The sequence below is a fragment of the Pelodiscus sinensis genome, chromosome 8, assembly GCF_049634645.1.
Source record: "Pelodiscus sinensis isolate JC-2024 chromosome 8, ASM4963464v1, whole genome shotgun sequence".
Classification (NCBI taxonomy): Eukaryota; Metazoa; Chordata; order Testudines; family Trionychidae; genus Pelodiscus; species Pelodiscus sinensis.
The window spans coordinates 41,307,184-41,330,268 of record NC_134718.1 but is presented as its reverse complement, the minus strand read 5'-3'; the positions used below and the strand labels follow the sequence as shown (position 1 = coordinate 41,330,268).

General features: G+C 45.3%; 1 protein-coding gene across 1 annotated transcript in view; it reads left to right on the top strand.

The window, feature by feature from the left end:
* The window catches only part of PLCE1 (phospholipase C epsilon 1), a 233,062-nt gene that overhangs the window by 139,366 nt on the left and 70,611 nt on the right, over positions 1-23,085 (top strand). Inside the window, exons 7-10 of the mRNA XM_025181886.2 lie at positions 7,622-7,830; positions 13,149-13,824; positions 14,656-14,838; positions 18,867-18,984. Coding sequence (XP_025037671.1) covers positions 7,622-7,830; positions 13,149-13,824; positions 14,656-14,838; positions 18,867-18,984 — 1,186 coding nt within the window. The remainder of the gene's footprint in view (positions 1-7,621; positions 7,831-13,148; positions 13,825-14,655; positions 14,839-18,866; positions 18,985-23,085) is intronic.

Below are 23,085 nucleotides of genomic sequence, written 5' to 3'. Positions count from 1 at the left end.
TAGGCAAATCCACGGGGGATTTAAATATCCCCCGTGGCATTTGCATTAACATGGCTGCCGCTTTTTTCCGGCTTGGGGAAAAGCCGGAGAAAAGCGCCAGTCTAGACGTTATTCTCTGGAAAATAAAGCCTTTTCCGGAGGATTTCTTATTCCTACTTTCAAAGATTCAAGAACCACCCTTCATACCTTGGGTATGTGCACCCCACCGTACCGACGTAGATACCAACAATGGGGGTTTGATCAATTCAGACCGAAGCAACAACCACAGAAGCAACGACCTCAGAACAACTGTAACCAGGGCCAGCAGACAAGCAAACAGCAGGTTTGACTTCCAGGACGAGGACTTGCAAGACCTCCCCTTACTGAGTCACCACCATCAATCTACCCCAACCTTCCACCATTGGCTGAGACCATTTTACCACCGCTGGGCCACCATCACATCAGATTGCTGGTCCTAGAGATCATGTCATCAGGCTACACCATATCCTTTGTAGCATTACCCCCCCCCCCCACACACACACACTACCTCCATCCCTCTTCAGGGACCCTTCTTATGAAGGTCCTCTTGTCTCTTAGGGTATGTCTACACTACAGCACTATTTTGAATTAACTTATTTCAAATTAGTTAATTTGAAATAAGCTAATTTGAAATAACACACCTAGACACAAAAACTAATTCAAAATAGCATTTTTCTCATTTGAAATAGCACGTCCGCATTGAGTGGGCCCTGAATCGAAGGTAAGGCTGGCCAGAACCAGTGCCAAAAGGGCATCAGGGTCGGACTTAGTGTGTGGGGCTACTGCCTCAGGCTATCCGAGGTCTGTGCTTAAAGGGACCCAACCGCCCATCCCCGACAGACAGTTCTCAGGTTTCTCTGCTTGCTGGTCTACCTCGCTGAGGGACAGCAAAGCAATTGTGTCTTGGAGTGCTCTGCTTGCCCTCACTCGGGACATCATGGCACTCTGCAACATGGAACCAGACCTACCCCCGGGGACTCTGCTGCATCTCGTGGACATGTTGCCAGCAGCCTGGCTGCACTGCCTGCAGGCTGCCATCCGGGAGGACCATCGAGGGGCTGTCAGGATCCAGGGGGCTCTGCGGGAGAGCTTCCACCCTGAGGAGCGCTAACAGTCTCCCCGGTCTGCCCCACTGGGGGCTTATGCCCCATTCCTCCCTCTCATCCTTCCATTTACCCTTCCCTAGCCCCCCCTTCCTGATGTCAAATAAAATACATGTATTTTCAAAAATAGAAACTGTCTTTATTTAACACAACTGGGGGGCGGGGGATAAACCTCTGGGGAGATGGGGGAAAGGAGGCAGGAGAGAGGGTGGAATAGGGGAGGGGGAAAACTGGGAGGAGGGAGCTGGAAGGGGGAAGAAGGGGGAGGGGAAGCTCAGTGCTCAGGGGTGGAGGTCTCGCTGGGCCAACTGCCTCCCAGCACCGCGGGGGAGGGGGCCGCAGCGTCCCCAGTGAGGTGGGGAGGAAGGTGCAGAGATTGATGTGGGTGTGTGTGGAGATTGAGGAGGAGGGTGTGGCGGTTGAGGAGGAAGAGGTGGGAGGGGGGCAGGAGTGGGAGGAGGAACAGTAGCTGGGGGACAGCAGGCGCAGGACTGGCACGGGGCAGCAGAGCCTGCAGATGGTGACAGATGGCATGACCCTGGGCAAGCAGTTCCTGCTGGAACTCCCGGTTGTCCTGCGCCTGCTGCTCCATGACTTGGGTCTGGGCTCGCAGGGCCTGCAGGTGCTGCTCTCTGTACCCCTGCCGCGTGGTGGTGGTCCTGCTGAGGCTGCGGGTGCAGGAGCATCTCCTGCGTGGGGTTGTGCGCCCTGCACGAGCAGCTGGGGATGAAGAGAAGTGGTCAGTTGTCCCTGGGGACACAGTGGATGATGCCCGGCCCCTCCTGCGAGGTGAGGGCGACCATGCCCTGCACCATCAGAGCCGATGTGCTTTCACAGAGGCCATCGTCAGCAAGTTCGGCTCTGCCCGGGAGTGAGAGCTGCCCTGAGACCGCACCTGTGCTCCTGTGCTATGTATAGTGCGGCTGGGGCGAGGGGGAGATGTCCCCTGCCCCTGTGTAGAGGGGGAGTGTGACGGGAAGGCGCCTTGTTGTGTCCCGCTCCAAGGTCGGGAGCGTGTCGAGTCTCTTCACACAAATGAGTGCTGTCAGGCTACAGCCCCTGTGTGGCATGCAGCTGGAGCCAAGGGTGGCACAGCACGTGGCCGCATGTGCACAGGTGGCTGCGTGATCCGTGGGAGGCATGGCCCACGTTCACAGTCCCTGGTCTCCCTCCTCGCCTCCCCCCGCCCAGGTAGGGGACAGTGCTGGTACTTACCTGGTATGGCCTATCCGGACAACCCTGCCGACTCTGGTGCTGGGACAGCTTGTGGTGGCCCCTCTGCAGCTCCCGGGTCAGGGCCCTCAGCTCCCGGCTCGCTGCCCCCCCAGGCTGGTGTGGACTGCCCCACCCCTCAGGATTTGGTTGAGGGCGGGGAAGTAGGGGCAGGTGGCAGCCCCTGCTGTGGTGCTGTCCCTGGTGGCCCTGGCTTAAGCCTGCTGCAGCTCCTTCACTTTCAGGCGCACCTGCTCCTGGATGTGCCTGTGGCCTTTCCTGGCCCTGGTGGCCGCTATGCGGCCGTAGACGGCTGCGTTCCTCTGCCTAGTGCGGAGATCATGAGGGCACGCACCATCTACGGCCCCTGGCTGGCCCCAGGCTGCTGGGGGACTGGGCGGGGGACTGCTGGCTGCCACTGGTTGCCATTGTGTGGCGACTGGCTGAGGGTCTGCGGCTGCTGGCAGGCCTGGCTCTCACACGTGCCCAGTGGCCATAGTCTACCCCTTGAAGGGCCCCAGGGTTGGGGGAGAGGAGAGGAGTTTTCCTGGTTTGGCCCAGAGTGGCCACCAAGGGGAAACTGGGAAGGGCTGGAGGCCTCCTAATTCAAAATAACTGGCTACACAGCACTTATTTTGATTAGCTATTTCGAATTTGGTGTTATTCCTCGTAGAATGAGGTTTACCAAATTCGAAATAAGTGCTCCACTATTTCAAATGTATTTTGAAATAGCGGTTTGGCTGTGTAGATGCTATTAAAGTTAATTAGAAATAACTGCTGTTATTTCGAATTAACTTTGTAGTATAGACATACCCTTAGACATAGGAGCAGTAGAGAAGGTGCTAGAAGTGTTCAAGGGTAAGGACTTTTATTCCCATTATTTTCTCACAACAAAAAAGACAGGTGGCTGAAGACCTATTCTAGACCTTCACAGATTGAACTGATACTTATGGAAGCAAGATTCAAGATGGTAACCCTAGCATCCATTATTCCAGCATTAGAACAAGGGGACTGCTTCGCGGCCCTCAACCTGCAAGATGCCTATTTTCATATTACCATACATCTGGCGCACAGACAATTCCTATTTGTAGCGGCATACCTACGTCGGCAACAGATTATGGTATTTCCCTTCCTGGATGACTTTATAATAAAAGGGCCAACAGATACGGACACTCTCCATATGATATCCATAGCCAGACCTCTTAGGTCTCATTCTCAATGAACAGAAATCAACGCTTCTACCTACAAAAACCTTAGAGTTCATTGTAGCCGACCTAGACTCCACCACAGCAAGAGGGTGCTTACCACTGCAACTATTCCGAGCTATCCAAGACCTCGTATTTACTCTCACAAATAGCCTCAAAGCATCAATACTCACCTGTCTTTAGTTCATAGGTCATATGGCAGCTACAACTTACATGGTTGCTCATGCGAGGCTTCACTTTCGCTGTCTTCAGCTCTGGCTTACTTCCATTTACACCCACCCAAAGCGAGGTGTACACAGAGAAGTGTCCCTACTTTCCAACATTATAGCATCTCTGAAGTGGTGGACTGAGCCAAACAACATACTTGCAGGAGTCCCATTCCATCGGGATCAACCTGCTACACAGATTACTACTGATGCGTCTCTCATGGGACGGGGAGCTCATATGAGAGACATGTCCATCCAAGGTCTATGGACGACCAAGGAATCTACTTTGCACATCAACTTATTGGAACTCAGGGCAGTTGCAAATGCATGCAGGCATTTTCTGCTGCACATCCAAGGAACCACAGTGAGGATACTTACCGACAACGTCTCCACAATGTATTACATAAATCGACAGGGCGACGCTCATTCTCGCTCCCTGTGCACTGAGGTGATCTAGTTATGGAACTAGTGCATCCGCAGTGTGGTTACCTTGACAGCCTCCTACTTACTGGGAGTCAATAATGAGTTAACACACTCCCTCCGCAGACATTTTGCCCCAAACCACGAATGAGAACTTCACTGGCATGTTCTCCAGCCCATTTTTGCTGGGGTCGTCCACAGATAGACCTCTTCACCTCACACGAGAATACAAAATGTCAGTAATACTGTTCCAGGGCTGGCATCAGCGGCGGATTTGGGGCAGGGCAAGCGGGGCGGCTGTCCCAGGCCCCGCGCTTGCAGAAGCCCTGCGCATGTGCCGTGGCATGCGCCATGTCAAGGGGGGGGGCCCTGCGAAATTGTACTGCCTGGGGCCCCGTGGCACTCTCATCCGCCCCTGTCTGGCATATGACACGGATCTCTAGGGGATGCCTTTCCCTTCTATCAGAGGGGCCCCCACTTATACGTCTTCCTCCAACACCACTCATACCAAGAATTCTTGAGAAAAACAACAGAGACAGTACAACAGTGATTCTCATAGCCCCATTCTGGGCACGACAAATGTGGTTCCCCTATCTCTAACAGATGTCTCCTCAACCACCTTATCACCTTCCCACGTATCCCAGTCTCCTAACCCAGAACAACGGGACTCTAATTCATCCTCAACCCCATATGCTACGATTGACAGCCTGGCTCATTGTTGGTTCCAAGAAGATGAATTCCACTGTTTGGACAAAGTGAGAGATATCTTATTGCATAGTAGGAAGCAATCCACTCGATGCACTTACCTTCAGAAGTGGTGCAGACGCCTATCTTGGTGCACCGCTAAGAAACTGGATCTATGTACAGCATCTTTACACCTCATTTTAGACTATATCCTACAATTAAAAGAAACAGGGTTAGCCCTAGCATCTTTGAAAGTACATCTAGCAGCAATCACTGTGTTCCAAAGCTCAGTGGATGGTTTTTCCATGTTTGTACATCCCTCTACCAGGAGGTTCCTCAAAAACCTCTCCAATCTATATCCTCCACGCAGACTACCACCACCTGCATGGAACTTGGAGCTGGTTCTCGACACTCTTACCTGTGCTCTCTTCCAGCCAATAGCAACCGCTCTCAATGATGATACTCAAAGCTAGCCTGCAGAGTTGGAGAAATAGCAGCCCTAATGGCAGTGCCACCATACACCATCTTCAGCAAGGACAAAGTCACGCTGCATCCACACCCACCCTTCATCCCAAAGGCTTGCTCAGATTTCCACATAAAGGAGCCAATCGTACTTCCATCTTTCTACCCCAAGCCACATGCGAGTTGTCGCGAGGCCCTGCTTCATTTCCTAGACGTGTGTAGAACACTTGCCTTCTATTTAGGCAGAACTCAAACCTTTCGCAAAACAGACTGCCTATTATTTTCAGTAGCGGAACGCTGCAGAGGCCAACCCTTCTCATCACAATGGATCTCAAACTTTATTGTTACTTGCATTAAAAAGTGCTATGCTATATGAAATAAACCACTGCCGGAGCTCATTCTATGAGAGCTGTGGCAACCTCTATAGCCTTCCTTCATGGAGTTCCTCTTAAAGATATTTGTCGAGCGGCCACATGGTCCACCAATGATAGATACCTTTATGAACATTATGCAATTTTTCATAAGTTATCTGCTGACACTGCAGTAGCATCAACTATGAATAAGCAGTGACTCCATTACCCGCCTTCTTTATACTTGGGTACTGCTACACAGTCACCAACAGTGGAGCACCCATGGGGACACTACTTGGTGCAGTAACGATGTTTCTTTGAGATGTGTCTCTCCATGGGTGCTCCATTACCCGCCCTCCTCCCCACTTCAGAGTCTCTTATTATATCTTGCAAGTACCGGGGCGGAGGCAGGTACCAGGGCAGGTACTGCCAGAGATCAAACAGCACAAGTTGCATGCTGCACGTACGTGGTCAGCTGACCACTGCTCATGAAATCTCCGATCTGTGGCGCCAGGATGATCCAACCCAACATTGGAGCACCCACGGGGACACACATCTTGAATAACTGTTGTTACTGCACCAACGTGAGTAAATTCCTCATCCTTTATATTTTAGTTAGTCCTTAAAGTGCTATGGGAATTCGTTGTTTTCCAAAAACATGCTGCCTTCTCTACTTAGAGAATTCGCCCCGGATGAATCAGCTATCAGTGACTTTTAGGCTTTCCTGGAGCTGCCACCAGAGATAGCTGACACACTGGACATGGAAATGATGGTGATCCAAGAAAGCAATCTCTCCATGCCCACAAGAATTGCCTTCCCAGTCAATGAGGCCATTCTAGACTCAAAGGATTTGAGGCATGTCCCTGCCTTATTCTCTTCTGACTGGAAGTAGCTAGAAAAACAATACCAAGTCCCATCCAGAAGTTTTGATCACTTTTATGCCCATCTTGACTCTGGGGTTGCTCATCTTCTGACCGGGAGAGGGCCAAATCCACCAAGGAGCCTTCAAGGTAAAGGTCTCTAAAAACTGGAAGGATGGATGCTTTGTGGAAGGAAAACATCTCTCCAATTCTTCATTACAACCAGTTTAGTGGAGTTTGCAAAATACAACTTTCTGTTATGGGAGACAATAACTTCCTTCCTATCTCAGCTTCCTCAGGTACATATAGACATGCTCAAGATGGAGCAGATGATAGCCAAGACACCACTACAAGTGGCAATGGACAATTTCAATACAAGTGTTTAATCTATTTTCACTACACTGGACTTGATGCAAAGTTTGAAAGAGACGTACTCCTCATGCCCATCATCTTGAATAGGCTGCTACCAGACATTCACCTGCATTGGTGGGATTCATGCATACACATACCTGAAGAAGAAAAATGTTATCCTATAGTAACTGATTTCTCGACATAATGTGAGTAGTGTGGGTCCCATTACCTTCCCTCTGCATCATCTACAAGCTTCAAACTGCAAGGAAACTGAGTGAGGGTAGGTTCCCTGTTTAATCCTCTTCCATGGGAGTACAAGAAGGCACAGGGGCATATTCATTGGTGGACATTGAAATCCAATTTTACATGCATGTGCTATAGCTATATGTACAGTGGTCTCCATCCTGACTATAACATCTTGAAAAATCACAAGCATTGCAAGGTAAATTACTGTTCTTTCCTTACAATTTTTACTTTTTGTCCTTTCAAATCATCCCTCAAATGTAGAGAATAAAGCTGAGATTTTCAAAATGTTGAAAGGAATTCATATTATTTATTCATTTATATTACTATAATGCCAAGAAGCCCTAATGGACCAGAATTAGACATCCAACTCCCATTGAAAGTCATGGGAGATCTGTGTCTCATACACCAAGGTGACTTTGAAAATCTCAGGTCCAAACTCTGTCAGTTTAACTTAACTGCTCTATTCTAACTGTTCAATGTACTAACTATTTGGGTTTTTTTTAGTTTATTTCAGATTACAATGGGCAAGATAATTTCTTGCAACGAGTAGGCTACGATGGTTTAAATAATTCAGAAAAAGAATCAACAGCAAACAGCATCTTTCAAACCATTCGGAGCTGTAGCCGCAGTTTGGAATCTGAAGATGGAGAAGACAATTTTAGTGAAGGAGGCAATTCAAGAAAAAACTCACTGAAGGATAAAAACCGATACCAGTAGGTTTTATATTTCATAGGTTGCTGTGCTATTTTTCTCTGTGTTTCAAGAGTTTTCATCTTTAATTTGCTGTTGCCTGAGTTTTAGTTATGATAACAGCATGAAACTTTAATATGAAACTTCAATATAAGCATTCTTAAATTTTGCCCTTTCCAATTTCAGATGTTTTCCCAGAATTATACCAGGTTGCTCAGATGCTTGGATTCTTTCTCACTAATTTTATTTTCTTTTGTGAGAAATTACTTGCAGGCAAAATTACTTGCAGGCAAAACCCTTTCATTTTGTTTAGAGAGCTTTAGAAACCTACAGTTACAGTTATGATTTTGATCATGAGATGGGGTGGAGTAGGCCCCAACAACTCCTGCTGGAGGCTTTGTGGCCCTTCTGAGGTCTGCCCATGAAAAGAGCAATAAGGAAGTCCTCCAAGCTCCTTGGAATGGCTGTGTGAGAAGCAACCAGTGAGAGCCCAGCAAGCCAGTATAAAGAGAGCTTCTGGGCCAAAGACAGTTTTTTGAGCTGTAGCAGTGTGTACAGTGTGATTGGCTGGCAGAACTGAAGAACCCCAGACAGAGCAGTGATACCAAAATCATAGAATCATAGAATCCTAGGGCTAGAAGAGACCTCCAGAGGTCATTGTATCCAGCTCCCTGCCCAAAACAGGACCAACTCTACCAGGAGTTAGAGAGGATGAAAACGAGTTCTGAGTTGAGTAGTGGGACTCTATTTTGGACAAAGTCCTGAGATAAGGGCAAAGACAGTGCAGGGCTGTGGGGAAGTGGCCCAGGGAATTAGACTAGTGGTGGAACTTGAATGAAGGGACTCAACAGACAGCTGCTATATATAGGGTCCCTGGGCTGGGACCCAGAGTAGTGGGTGGGCCTGGGTCCAACAGACACTGAGGCACCCCACAGGTGGGAATTGAAGTATAGTAGCGCAGATAGAAATCAGTAGTAAGAGGATGAAGACATTGTCTGAGGAGGGAGCTCTGGGATACTGCTCTATCCTGGAGCAGGAAGAAATGGAGAATGCAGGCACACACACTTAGAGCACTCATGAGGAGAAAGTAAATCCCAACACAGATCAGTTGTCCCAGGAATTGCACCATGGCATCTCTGTTATCAGAGCTCAGACTATTGTATCCTGTGGGTTAGAACAGTATTTTTCCCTAGTTAATATAAAAGTTGTTTATTATTATAAACCTGCTACCTTTTAAGGATATGTTCATATGATGTTTATAAATTATCTCAGGAAAAATTGTTGAAAGTTATTAAAGACTTGGAATTTTCGCACTGGATTGGTCCAATTATTTATCATAGGTGTCATAGCAACCTCAGAGTCCCAATTCTACTTGGACAGTGAAAGGTCCAGTAGTAGATCAGTACCATAGAGCATACTGTACAGTACTGGTCACATAGGAATAGTGTTATGTCCAGAGACTGCGAAATCATTTGGTCTCACAAATTGTTGCCTTGTTTTTCTTGTTGTCTCTTACTGAATGTAAAGAGGAAAGCATTTTAAATGGGAGTGGATTTGGTTTTATGTATATAGCTTCCAATTTAGGATGAGACTCCCACAGTGCATTTCTAACTAACCAGAGCTATACAACACAAAAACAAGAGAAAAATGTAGTTGGGTGAGATGATGGTTCTATGTCCATCACACAGTCATTCCCAAAGACAGGTGTGTTTCTGTTAGAAAGAGGAACTTTTGTTTTTACCAAGAGCTTTAGTCAAATCTAACCAATTTAAAATCTCACAGTAGCAGATAATTAACAGGGAACATGCACCCTAATTCCCTAGTGGTATTAATTAAAGTAATCTCAATCACATGACAGATAGTAAAATACCCACATGTTTAGAAGTATCCAAACTGGTTCAGCCACCTATATGTAAAGTCCAATAAGTGAGCATCTGAGAAGGAACTACCTGCTTCCTGTGCTTATTTCATTTACATGCAATTGTTTCCTGAAATAATGTTTTCTAATAGAATTATTAACATCCGGCCTTAGTTCCTTCTGAGCAACAAATCAGCAGCTGATGCCAAGAAAGGCTTTTCTACTTCACTATCCATTCACATCATACTTTGATTGCAGAAGAGGGCTGTAGAAAGCCCATAGGCATACAACTTAAATGCATACTTCCAGAAATGATTTTTCTTAACTAGCATCTAACTCGTAGCACTTTTTAAAGTAGCATTTAATTCACAGAAACTTGGGAAAACATTTCACTTACCGACAAAATAAAATGCTTCTACAAATGGCCAAACAATATATGGAAAGGTAACTTATCTTGTAAATGTTTAATTGTTGCTTTGGAGCATATGTTTCATATCTATATACATCAATGAACTGAGCAGTCTGCCCCCATTTGCTTCCCCAAAGTCTTCACTCCTAAATAACCAGGCCCTTCTGGCAGAGAGCAGTCAGTGCTTAAAGTCTCCTTTCCCTTCCCACTGTCCTGTTTTCTCTTTCTTGCGCACACTGACAACACTGGAAGGAACAGGAAATGACAACACAAAAGGATGAGGCAATACTGCATTGCTCTCTTTTTGTGTAGAGGCTGGAAAAGTATTTATTTTAAAATATCGTGAATTGCTGTCAGTTTTTCTAGTGAGATGAGAATAGTATTTTGTGTGTAGTATACCAAAGTCATTAACTTATGCTCTTTACTTAGTAAAGTTAAAAAGTAGTTTTAATTATAGTTATTTATTCTAACTAAAGACTGTGTCATAATAGAAATCTTGATTTTTTTTCTAAGGGTGATATATAAAACAGTAATATTTTGAGGTTTGGAGAAATAAAAACATATCATTTGCTTCAGTGTCATAGTTCAAAATGAAAATGAAGCTCTTCCATTAATTGCTTTTTCCTGAATTAAATATAGAACTTAGGCCATGAGTTGACAAAATAGGTAATTTAGTTTGATCTGAAGAACATAAGAGGGACCTAATAAATTTAGGAAATGTGTTAATCAGATTTCTCACTTTTACTAGTTGATAGGATATTTAGCACACTGTGATTGGTGACTTGACTATTCACCAGGAATTACCTGAAATGCCAAGTATGTGTCAATGATTCATTTTTGTTAGGGCTTCCTCTTTTTAGGAATAAAACAAATTGGGCAGGAAGACATACTGCCAATGCAAGTACAATTAATTGTCATCTCCTTTGTATTTCACTCTTTTGACAGAGAGGCTATGGTTATTTTTCTAATTTAAAATGCTTATATGATTCAAATTATTATTTCAAATTTGTAACATGTAATGATTATCTGAATCAAGGTAAACCAGAGTTAATTGAGACAGGTGCTCCCCTAATTTTTCTGTGGTTTAATGTTTTCACACACAACAGTATTTGAGAGTAGGAATATATAAAAGATAGATGTCATTGCAGAAGGAGAAATTGCATAATATAATTGTAATTTGATGTCCTTAAAAGTGTATGGCTGTGAGAATCACATTCACTTATCCACTCCAAAAGAAGAACTGGAATTTCATTTTGATTTGTTATAAATTTGCATTGTTTGTGAATGGAAAAGAACTGACCTTTAGAAGCTTGCTGGTATACTTGTATTTTTTCTAGATTTGTTAATCAGCTAACTTATGTAGGAGTTCTAAATTTTGCCATATAATCCTTTTAATGATTGGTCCCACTTTGGAAACACAAGTCATATTGTATGTGTATGAATCAACACCTTTAAAGCACAGTAATTTTTCTATAGTGTAAGCATAAAAATTCACAGAATTTTTCTTCATATATATTATGTCTTGCTATTTCCTTCTGAAAACTACATTCTCTTCTAATATTTCCTTTTATCTGTTTCTTTCATTCCTAATGCATCTAAGTGCAACATATGCAAAGAAAGCCTGTGAATCAAACCGAGTTCTGTAAGTTTGTTCTCAGTACTTCCTAAGCTATGTTGCTTGTGCTAGCTACTGCTAGAAATGAATTGTGTGCATTCTTTGCATGGCTGCTTCATTTACATTTGACTCCATCCTGTGTTGCAAGGTGTTGCTTAAGGCACAGACAAGGGTCTGCCACACCTGTCCATCCTGGCCCACTCTTTGCAAGTCCTCTCTGTTGTTAAATTTTGTAAATATGTTCTGGGATATCTGTGGGGTTGGCTGCTTATTTTTTTTCAGTTTGAAAAAGGTTTTCTTGTATGGTCATGATGACAGATCATTTAATGTGCAGCTATAGGGTGAGATGCATTGAAATCAACAGCTGAGGATCTGTTCTTTTTACATTCCGTACTGCAGTATATGTATGTTTTAATTTGGTAGAAGATGATTCTGTGGAGAGGAGATTTTGGTGCAAGTGAATTCTGTCCTCATAAACCATATTTATTAATTTAGATCTTCCTGCTTCATAGTTACTCTATGTAAGAACAGTAAAGTTGTTCATTATATTTGGAATGGTAGCTACAGACTCTGTGATTGAGAATTATATGCTACTTATGTAACATATTACATGTTCAAAATAGAAATATTCTCCAATTCTCACAACATTCTTTTGGGCAAGGTACATGTTGTTGACACTATTAAGGACATTAAGGATATGGTTTATGCTATGAGCTGGGGATGTAATTCCCACATTATGTACACATATTCATAGTAACTGTCATTGAGTTAGCATACTAAATATAGTGATATACCTACGGTGACTCAGTTAGTGGTAAGTAGTGACATGGGCTAAGCCTTGCTGAGTACAAACCGTCTTGATCCCTGTGGTATTTGGAATGGCTTACCAGCAGCCTGTGCCACCCCAACTATATTGCTATTTTAAGTGTGGTAGTTGAATGGGAGGTAGTGTACATATGTCTGAGAGAGCTGGAAATCACACCCCTAGCTCCAAAATGTAGCTATGGCCTAAGCAGAGAGTGTAAGTAACTTGCTCAAGGCCACAGAGTGAATAACTGAAAAGTAGATATATAATGAAGGAGTTAGCCCTCAATCCACTAGTCTGTGCGACTAGTGTTCACACATGAGATTTGTACATAATCAAAGCTATTGTATGGATTGGATTAAGAAGCAGGAATCACTTTGTTTTTGGATCCCCTGTGAAAAATGTTCATTATTAATAACTTTTTAAATGTTTATTTATATTTTGTACTTGTGATGTTTGAAGGAGAGAATACCTGAAAATATTGTCATACATATTTTCTCTGTCTCTAATACAGAGATATTGATTATAAAGACAGCATTGTAGCTAAACGTGCATAGAGTAAATGAAAAAATATGTACCAGATGTTCCACTATGTATATAGTATATATACAAATACTTGATAATGTAAAGTGTTGTATTCTACTTCACATACAGGTTTATAATTGGAGATCTCTCAGATTCAGAAAGTGACATATCTGAGCAGTCAAAAGAATGGGACACAAATACGACTGAAGAGCAGCAAAAGGCCTACAGTCATGGAATAGAACTCATTCCTTGGTATATCTTATCAATCAGAGCTGATGTCCATCAGTTCATGCTTCAAGGGGCAACTGTCATACATTATGACCAAGAGATGCATCTCTCGGCACGCTGTTTTCTTCAGCTGCAACCTGACAATAGTACTTTGACATGGATAAAACCCACCACAACTTGCCCTGCAAATACTAAAGTAAAACTGGGTGTGTTAAGTAGCACTGCTGAGCTTGGTAAATTTCAGTTTCTTGGCAGTACTGGATTGAATGGACTGGTGGAAGGTTTTTTGGATTTGTTTTCAGCAAAGGCTGTGTACATGGGACACCCTGGCATTGATTTGCACACTGTGTGTGTTCAAAATAAACTTTGTAGTATGTCCCTTGAAGAGAATGGTGTAACACTGCTATATGGACTTCAGACTACTGATAATAAGTTGCTGCATTTTGTGGCTCCAAAATATACTGCCAAAATGCTGTATGATGGATTGCTGGAATTAACAAAAGCTGTAAGAAAAATGAGGAAATTCCCTGATCAGAGATTGCAATGGCTACGGAAACAGTATGTTTGCCTTTATCAGGTAAGGTACATTTTTATCTAGTGCAGGGGTGGGGAACCTATGGCCCTGAGGCTGGATTCAGCCCCTCGCTTGCCTTGATCTGGCCCCCAAGACTTCAGGTCCTCCCCCCCTCCAGCATCAGGCATCTGGGCTGGTACTCCAGCCCCACGCTTCCCCCTCCATCTAGATTTTTCTGTAGGTCAGCAGCTTCTGACCCCAAAAAAGGTTCCCTACCCCGATCTAGTATATAAATAAGTGAAGGTTTCTAAGATAACAATATTCATATTCAGATGTGTTTTAGAGAGGTTAAGGTTAAAGATACAAGACATTATTCTCCACTGTTACATTCATTTTACACCAGCGTAGCTCCGATGAAGTCAATAGATTGACACTAGCGTAAAATTAGTGAATCTTGCCTTTGATACTGCATTTAATCAAAGGCTTTTTGATACACTAAAATCATACCTTTTGTATTAAGCTGTTCTTAATATATCATAGAATAAAAAGTGAAACTGGTATGCTATTTGGGCCTTTGATTTTAACATTTGATTATAGAGGAAACAATGCCCATACTTTCAGAAGGGCTCAAATTTTGAGCAGTGGGAGGTGGGATACAAAAACACAAAAGGCAAAACATTTTGCCAATAATAACAAACAATAAACAGAAGTATTTTTACTATAAGAAAACTTGCTCTGCTTTACATGTTCTGCATGTTCTTTCACTGACTTATACTGAATGTCTTCACTACTGTTTTAGAAAATGTTTGAGTCTTTCTGCAATACTGTATGTAGGGGGGTTTGGGGGAGATTTGTTTTGTTTTGTTGTTTTTGTAATACTGAGAATTTTTGTAGGAGGATGGCAGATTTGAAGGCCCAACTTTGGCCCAGGCTGTTGAACTGTTTGGAGGCAGACGCTGGAGTGCCAGGAATACAAGCACAGGAGCCCTGATCAAAAGCACAGAGAAACCCAGTGTGCAGAGAAACAACACTCTAGGAATAAACACAGCCAAGAAAAAGAAGAAAGTCATCATGAGGGTAGAATTTTTTTGTTATTTATGTACTAATCCTGTCATCTTGCCAATTTAAGCTACTCATAATACAGTATTCTGTACCAGAGGGAAAATCAGTATATAATAATATAGCTGTTAAACTTTGAAACTATGTTAATTGCAATGGCAGTTTCTTGGCTTATTATTTATTTAGGAATGGCTTATTTTCCTCACTCACAGGGAGGCCCCAGTTTTTGAAGGATAGTACGTAGAACATTGGAGCGCAGACTTGTTGAGACCTTTATATGTTACTTCATTATAAATGATAAATCATAGTAATCAGGGCTCGCCAAGCAGCGGCAAGGCTAGCTCGCCAGCAGCATGGTTCTGCGAGCTGCGCATGCACAGATCGTGCTGCGCATGCACAGATTGAGCGGTGCCAGCTGTGCCGGCTTGTAATCTACTCGCCACGGGCGAGTAGATTACACGATTTGTCGAGCCCTGATAGTAATCATATGGAAAGTAACATGGGTCCTGTAGTCAGTATCCTTTCCTCAGTGACTGGAACCCCACTCTCACCTCTGTATACACAAAGCACCACCACAACCATAGGCGCTGTGAGAGGGTGCATGAGGGATCATGTGCCCCTGATAGCATGCAGGAGGAGGAGAGGCAAAGGGTCACATCTCTCTCTCTAGTATTCTCTGGTTATGCCGCCTGGGAAAGAAAGAGAAGACACAGCACTGCTTAAGACAGAGCTTCCCCCCACCAAAGTTTTGAAAAATATAATCCCAACTATACATACAAAAATGATGAGCTTTAAAATAGCTGTTAAAGAAAGAGATTTTGGAATCGTTGTGGATAGTTCCTCAAAAACATCAGCTCAAAGTGCAGTGGCAATCTAAAAAGCTGATATTTTCTGTCTTACTATCTATTCCTTTCCTAATAATTCCCAATACTGTTAGCTTTTTAGATTGCAACGATTCCAAAATCTCTTTCTTTAACAGCTATTTTAAACCTCATCATTTTTGTATGTATTTCTCCTTGGTTGGGGTGTGCACACAGACAAATTCAAAGTGCAGGGTGATAGTCCCTGGAGGAATCCAGTTTGCATTTAAATATGTTAGAGCTCAGAGCAGTAGCCTATACTTGCCAATACTTCCTGCATCTAATCTGCAACAAATCAGTACAGATTTTTATGGACAATGAGACAACCATACAGTATATAAATCACTAGGGCGGAGCCAGGTCATACCAACTCTGTTTGGAAGCGGTCCACCTATGGAGATGGTGCATTCTACACAACATACATCTTCAATCCTCTACCGAGCAAAGACAATATCATGGTAGACGTCCTCAGCAGGAACTTAAATTCGAATCATGAATGGGAGATAGACTCCAATCTCCTATTACAAGTGTTCAGTCAGTGGGGATTCCCAGTAGTGGAATTGTTTGCAGCCAATGCCAACAAGAAGTGTCCATAGTACTGTTCTCATGTGGGCATTGGAACACACTCTTTAGGAGATGCGTTCATAATAACATGGAACTATCATATGCATTCCCACCAATCCCGCTTCTCCATCAATAACCATATCTGCCTGGACCAACAGGGAGCAATTAGAATTACACGTTCACAGTAATTCTAATTGCTCCCTGTTGGTCCCAGACAGACATGGTACCCTTACCTAATGCAGATGTCCACAAGGAGACCATGGCATCTTCCGATGTTGCCGCATCTCCTGATGCAGAACGGTGGCTGCACACATCATCCGCACTTTGAGATTCTTTATTTGCAGGCATGGTTTCTGACTGGCTCTGGAGCAGTTAAAGAGATCCTTCTCAATAGTCACACATTAACTACGAGAAATTGATCTGTGTAAGTGGCAAAGATTTTCTGTATGGTCCCCACAGAAACAAATAGCTCCTGTGACTGCGCCCCTTTCTCTGATTCTAGAGTTCCTATTGTCTCTTAAAACATTGGGACTCTCATTTACCTCCCTAAAGGTTCACCTGGCAGCGATAACATCTTTCATCTCCCTATAGATGACAAGTCTGTTTTTACCCACCTGATTGGTAACCGATTTTTAAAGGGAATTCAAAACATCCATCCACAAAGATTCCAACCCCACCTTCGGGTCTCAGTCTAGTATTTAGGGCTTGTGGATGAGTGACTTTCGAGCTGCTTGCTACCTGTTCGATGCTCCACCTCTCCATGAAGGTGGCTTTTTTAATCGCTATCACCTCTGCCAGAAGAGTAAGAAAACTCAGCACTATTATGGCAGATCCTCCTTGTACAATATTCCAAAAGGACAAAGTCATTCTGTGACCACATTCAAAATTCCTCACAAAGGTCCCAACCCCCTTTCATTGTAACAAACCAATTTACTTACCTATTTTCCTCCCAAAACCCCATGTGGATACCAGAGAGGCTGAATGACACTGACTTGACATCTGCAGAGTGGTTGCTTTTTATTTGGATAGAACTAAACAGATGACACAAATAACATTGGTGATTTGCATAACTACAAAAAGAGCCAGAGGCATGCCAATTTATTGTCTTACCATACCTTTGAGCAGGACCCTCCGCTGCAACTACATGCTTATTCCATAAGAGCAATGGTGACATCTACAGCTTGCCTGCACAACATACCTCTCATGGACATTTGCAGAGCTGCCACATGGTCCTCCGTTTGTTCGTTTACACAGCACTATGCACTTGAAACTTACCTGTCTCATGACACTCAGTTTGGCCAGACGATATTAGCTACCATGCATTCTCATGATCAACTGAAGCTCCCTCCTCCAAGCATGAGTATTGCTTCATAGTCAAGTAAGGTGGATCACCCACCGAGACACTCCTCGAAGAAGAGAAGATTATTCACCTTGTGCAGTAACAGAGGTTCTTTGAGATGGTTGTCCCTGTGGGTGCTTCACTACCCATTTTTCTTTCCCTCTTCTTCAAAACCATCTATTTCTGGAGCAGAGAAGGAACTGAAGGGATGGTTGGTTGCACATGCAAAGCAGCCACAACCGCGTATGCAGCTGCCCTGCGTACACAGCTACCAAGGGCACTGCTACCTAAATTCTCCAACTAGAGGTGCAGCAGCACCCCAGACACCTACTGTGGAGCACCCACAGGGACAACCATCTCAAAGAAGCTCCATTACTGTACAAGATGAGTAACCTTCTCTTTCTTCACAATCAACCTGGGGAACTCTTTGCCAAGAGAAGGTGGAAAGGCCCAAATTATAACAAAATTAGTGTTAGGATGTAGGAGAGTGGCGAACTCCTGCTGCCAGTGCTAACTCTCCAGCCTTGCTAGTCCATTGGGCAGCCTTGGTTGGAGGAAGAGGTGGGGTTAGGGCAGGGCAAAGGCAGCGGAGTTGGGGCTGGAGCAGAGCGAGGTTGCTCTGGACCTTCCCTGGTCTGGGGGGACACGTGGCCAGTGCCCTTGCTTTGGTCCTCCTCACCAGTTGCCTCTGACCCCTACCTTGTGCTTCCTTAAGCTTGCAAGCAGTTGTATTTTTGCTTGCTGTCAGCAGCCCCTCAGAGTTGTTTCATTAGTTGAAGATCAGCTGTGCACCTGAGTTGCCCAGTCCACATCTTCTTTTTCCTGGACATACATCCTTTGCACCAGAGGCCAACAGACAGGTGATGTAGAAACGACATTACCCAAAAATTCCTTTAGCCAGGGAGATACTTCAAGGGGCCAGTCTCACTCTGCTTAGAACTGTTTTATGCCAGTGTAATAACACAGAACTAACCAGAGCACTCCAGAATATCGTTATCATCTTCTGTGAGATCGTTATCAAGATCAAGATCGTTATCTTCTTCTGTGAGATGTTGCATTGAGATGATAGCCAGTGTTCCCACACTCCTTTGGGTAACTTTCATGAGACTTAAATTACCTCTTTACTATCTAGAATGATGGTGACAAATATCAGTATTAACAGCAGTCTTCTTTAGTCTTTAATGTAGAATACCCAATTTGTGTTCAGTTTTTGACATTCACAAAAAGAATATAAAATAAAGTAACATTTTAAAGATATCTATGACAATGTTCACTGTGTCCAGGGCGAAAGTGGAGATGCTACTGATGATGAGATGGCAACTCGTAAGACAAAAAGTTATAAAGAATATCGTAATAGAAGTGGTTCAGATCCTCAAGACATTGATGAACAAGAAGAATCAGGTAGATAATGGTATTGAATCCCTTGTAGTGCTTTGTTTTGAATGATTTTGACATAGCTGTTAACATGGGAGAACTGTTATAATAGGAAACAGTTTCAATAGGCTTTATGCTATACAAAAATAATTATTATTATTTATTAATAGGAAGTTACAGCTCTGACACACATTTGTTGTGTGATAGTGTTATTAAGATAGTATTTTCTGCAACTGCTGTAAGCATTTTACATTAATTTCTAATGTTCTATTTCAAGTGCTTGCCCATGTCAGTTGAATTCTAGATGTGCATATGCATGCACATGTGTAGTCATTGGAGATTTTTGACTTAGTGGTATTCATAGGATTAGCTGTGGCACTTTCTTGAGTGCCACACTCATGCATTGGTATATTAGGCACTGCTGGTCTTACACTCTTTTAATTCCTTCTTATCACTGGTTAGTTGGAGCACCTTTCTCTTGCCTACTAAGGGTTATCAGTTCCTTCTCCTTGATCTTAAAGCTTTGTAAATAGTTTACAGAAGTTAGTTAATAAGTAGTTGTTAGTTACATAATATAGTTAAAGAGTCTCTGCGGGGACTTCACCTGTCTCCGGGTTTTAAATCCTGCTTTGTCGGCAACAGGCCTATACCTGTTGGTGAACCCCTCCAATAGCAGCTCCAAGTGAATGCCACCAGCGTCCAGAACCAAGATAATGCTCTCTGTCTCCATGCCCTAGGTTTCTGTCTTCAGCAGGTTGCTCTAGATTCTCAGCCCTGTGATCGCAGTCTCCACCCTCTCAGTGCAGGGGAGGCTTCAGTCACCATATTGCTGGCATCAGTCATGCTCTCACCAGCTGTCTTCCGCCAGCTGGGGTTCCCCATAAGGGAATTATGTTCCGCCCACTTCACTATGCAGTAGCAGGCTGAGTGAGGTGGCGGGGCAAGGCTGGAGCTGGAGCCAGGATCACAGTGAGGCTGTCCCTACTGGTGCAGCCTCACTGTGGCCCCAGTTCCAACTCCAGCAGCCACTACAAGGCCTGGCTGGCAGGGCCACGTGGAGAGTGGCTGTGGCATCGAGGGGAGGGAGGAGACTGCAGCCCCATGGTAGGTGGCTGGGGCTTGCTCTGGCAGGGGAAGGATGGGGGGCCAAGACCTGCTCTGGCTGCGGGGTGTGTGGTTGGGGCCTGCTTCGGCAGCTAGGGGTGGAGCCTGTGCTGCTGCTGTGTGGTACGTGGCTGGGATTTGCTCTAGCAGCTGGGCCTGCTCCAGTGGCTGGGAGTGGGTTGCACTGTGGCTGCGTTGTGGATGGCCAGGGCCTGCTCCGGTGGGGGAGAGAGGCTGCAGTGGTGGCGGGGTGGGGCCTGTGTCGATGAAGGGGGACTGGAACCTTCCACTTGACAGGGGGCTGGGACCTGTCGCAGCTGCATTGTGGGGGAGATCAGGGCCTGCTCTGGTGGAGGAGGGGGTTTGTAACCTACCGTGTGGAGTGGGGGCAAGGCCTGCTCTAGCAGGGGGGCCATGACCTGCTCCTCCCGGTGGGTGGCTGCTCTGACTGCTGGGGCTGAATAGGATAATATGGGGGGCACAGTGTATGAGGGGACAGCGGTACATATTTTGGCAAAAAGGAAACATTTTATTTGCATATTTTTCATTTGCATAATGAATATTCAGATGTGCAAATAGAATGTTGTCAGCCCAACATGTTTGCTGTTCCCCAATATTAAAAAGCTTGGGAACCACTGCCCTAGATCATGAGTAGAGTTTCTGACATGGTAGTGATCCATCCTCCCCCAGCACTTATCCATCACCTCAAGACACCATTCTCCTCTAGTGATGGTTAACCAATGGACGCAAGCTTCGACAGCCACTTGGTGGTCACCGGAATGTGATTTCTGTGGCATGGAAAGGGAATTCAGCCCTTTGCTGAGGCAATGCTGGTGATACTGGGTACTTGAGACTGTGTGGACCTTTACAGTGCTGTCTTGGCAGCCAGGCCAGTGACCAGTACAGTGCCCTTATTGGATCATGTGGAGCTTTGCACCATGTGGAGCATTGCCTGTGTTACAAATGCCTCCTTCACTCCATCCTTCAGATGTCATCTCAGCCCAGCAACCAATGGTGCCGGTGGCATTTAATTCAATGCATGAGTTGCACTCAGAGGCCTGGGTAGAGGAGCAAGCACTTATCCCAAAAAACTCTTTTCCAGCAGGGGCCTCCCTCAGGGTATGTCTACACTACAATGTTAATTCGAACTAACTTAGTTCGAATTAGTTAATTCGAACTAAGCTAATTCGAACTAACGGATCTAGACTAAAAGACTAGTTCGAATTAGCGTTTTGCTAATTCGATCTAGCATGTCCACATTAAGTGGACCCTGAACCGGGGTTAAGGATGGCCGGAAGCAGTGCCGGCAGGGCATCAGAGGAGGACTTAGAGCGTGTAGATGCTGTCTCAGGCTAGCCGAGGGCTGTGCTTAAAGGGTCCCGACCCCCACCCCGGACAGACAGTTCTCAGGGGTGCCCCGCTTGCAAAGCAGTCCTGGCTTGGATTGCCCGGACTACCCACACTGGGCATATCACACCACTCAGCCATCAGCCTGGCTGCACTTGCCGCAGGCTGCCATCTGGGGAGAGGGGGCAATTGGGGGGCTTCAGGAGAGCTTCCACCCTGAGAAGCCCGCAGAGCCAGCCCAGTCCTCCCTATCGGGGGCTCGTGCCCCATTCCTCCCTCACCTCCTTCCACTTACCCTTCCCTAGCCCCTCTTCTTGATGTACAAAATAAAGATAATGTGTCTTCCAAAATGGAATCTGTCTTTATTGAACAAAATTGGGGGAGACTGGGAAAAGGAGGTGGGAGAGGGGAAGAGAGAGGCTGGGAGAGGGGAGGGCAACTAAAATGATCAGGGGTTGGGAACAGGTCCCATATGAAGAGAGGCTAAAGAGACTGGGACTTTTCAGCTTAGAAAAGAGGAGACGGAGGGGGGACAGGATAGAGGTCTCTCAAAGCAGGAGTTGGGTGGAGAGAGTGCATACAGAAAAGTTCTTCATTAGTTCCCATAAAGAAGGACTAGAGGACACCAAAGGAAAGGAATGGGTAGCAGGCTTCAACCTAGTAACAGAAAGTTGTTCTTCACAAAGCAAAGAGTCAACTTGTGGAACTCCTTGCTGCAGGAGGCTGTGAAGGCTACAACTAGAACAGAGTTTAAAGGGAAGTGAGATCAAGTCATGGAGGTTGGGTCCATGGAGTGCTATTAGCCAGGGGGTAGGAGTGGTGTCCCTGCCCAAGGTTTGTGGAAGGCTGGAGAGGGATGGCACGAGACAAATGGCTTGGTCACTGTCTTCGGTCCATCCCCTCCAGGTTCCCTAGGGTTGGCCGCTGTCGGCAGACAGGCTACTGGGCTAGATGGACCTTTGGTCTGACCCAGTACGGCCATTGTAAGCTCAGGGCTCAGGGTCGGGGGTCTCAGTGGACCCCCTTGATTCTCTTGCACACCTGCTCCTGGGTGGCCAGGCTGGCAGCTCTTCTGCCCTAGCCGGCCACTTTCCTGTGCCTAGTGCGGAGATCGTGGACGAGGTCCACGATGTCTGCACTAGCCCAGGCGGGTGCCCGCCTCTTGCGGTCCCGGGCAAGCTCCCGGGAGCAGCCAGTCTGGTCCCGGGAAGAGGGGGAGGGCTGGGGGGCATCAGGTGGGTGGCTCGATCCGTGCCAGGTGCAGGGTCTGCTGGCTGGGTGCTGGCAGGCTTGCACCTGGCACGGGCACCGTAGCCAGCCTGTGCCCCTTTAAGAGGTCCGGGGCTGGTAGGGGGGCAGACGAGTTTCCCTGGTGTTGGCCAGAGTGGCCACCAGGGAAAGCTGGGGAGGGCTAGCCTCCCACTAGTTCGAATTAAGGGGCTACACACCCCTTAATTCGAACTAGCTAATTCGAACTAGGCTTAATCCTCGTAAAATGAGGTTTTCCTAGTTCGAACTAAGCGCTCCGCTAGTTCGAATTAAGTTTGAACTAGCCGAGCGCTTGTGTAGCGCCTATCAAAGTTAATTCGAACTAATGTCCGTTAGTTCGAATTAACTTTGTAGTGTAGACATACCCTCAGTGATCCAGTCATCATCCTCGTCCCCAGATGAGATGAT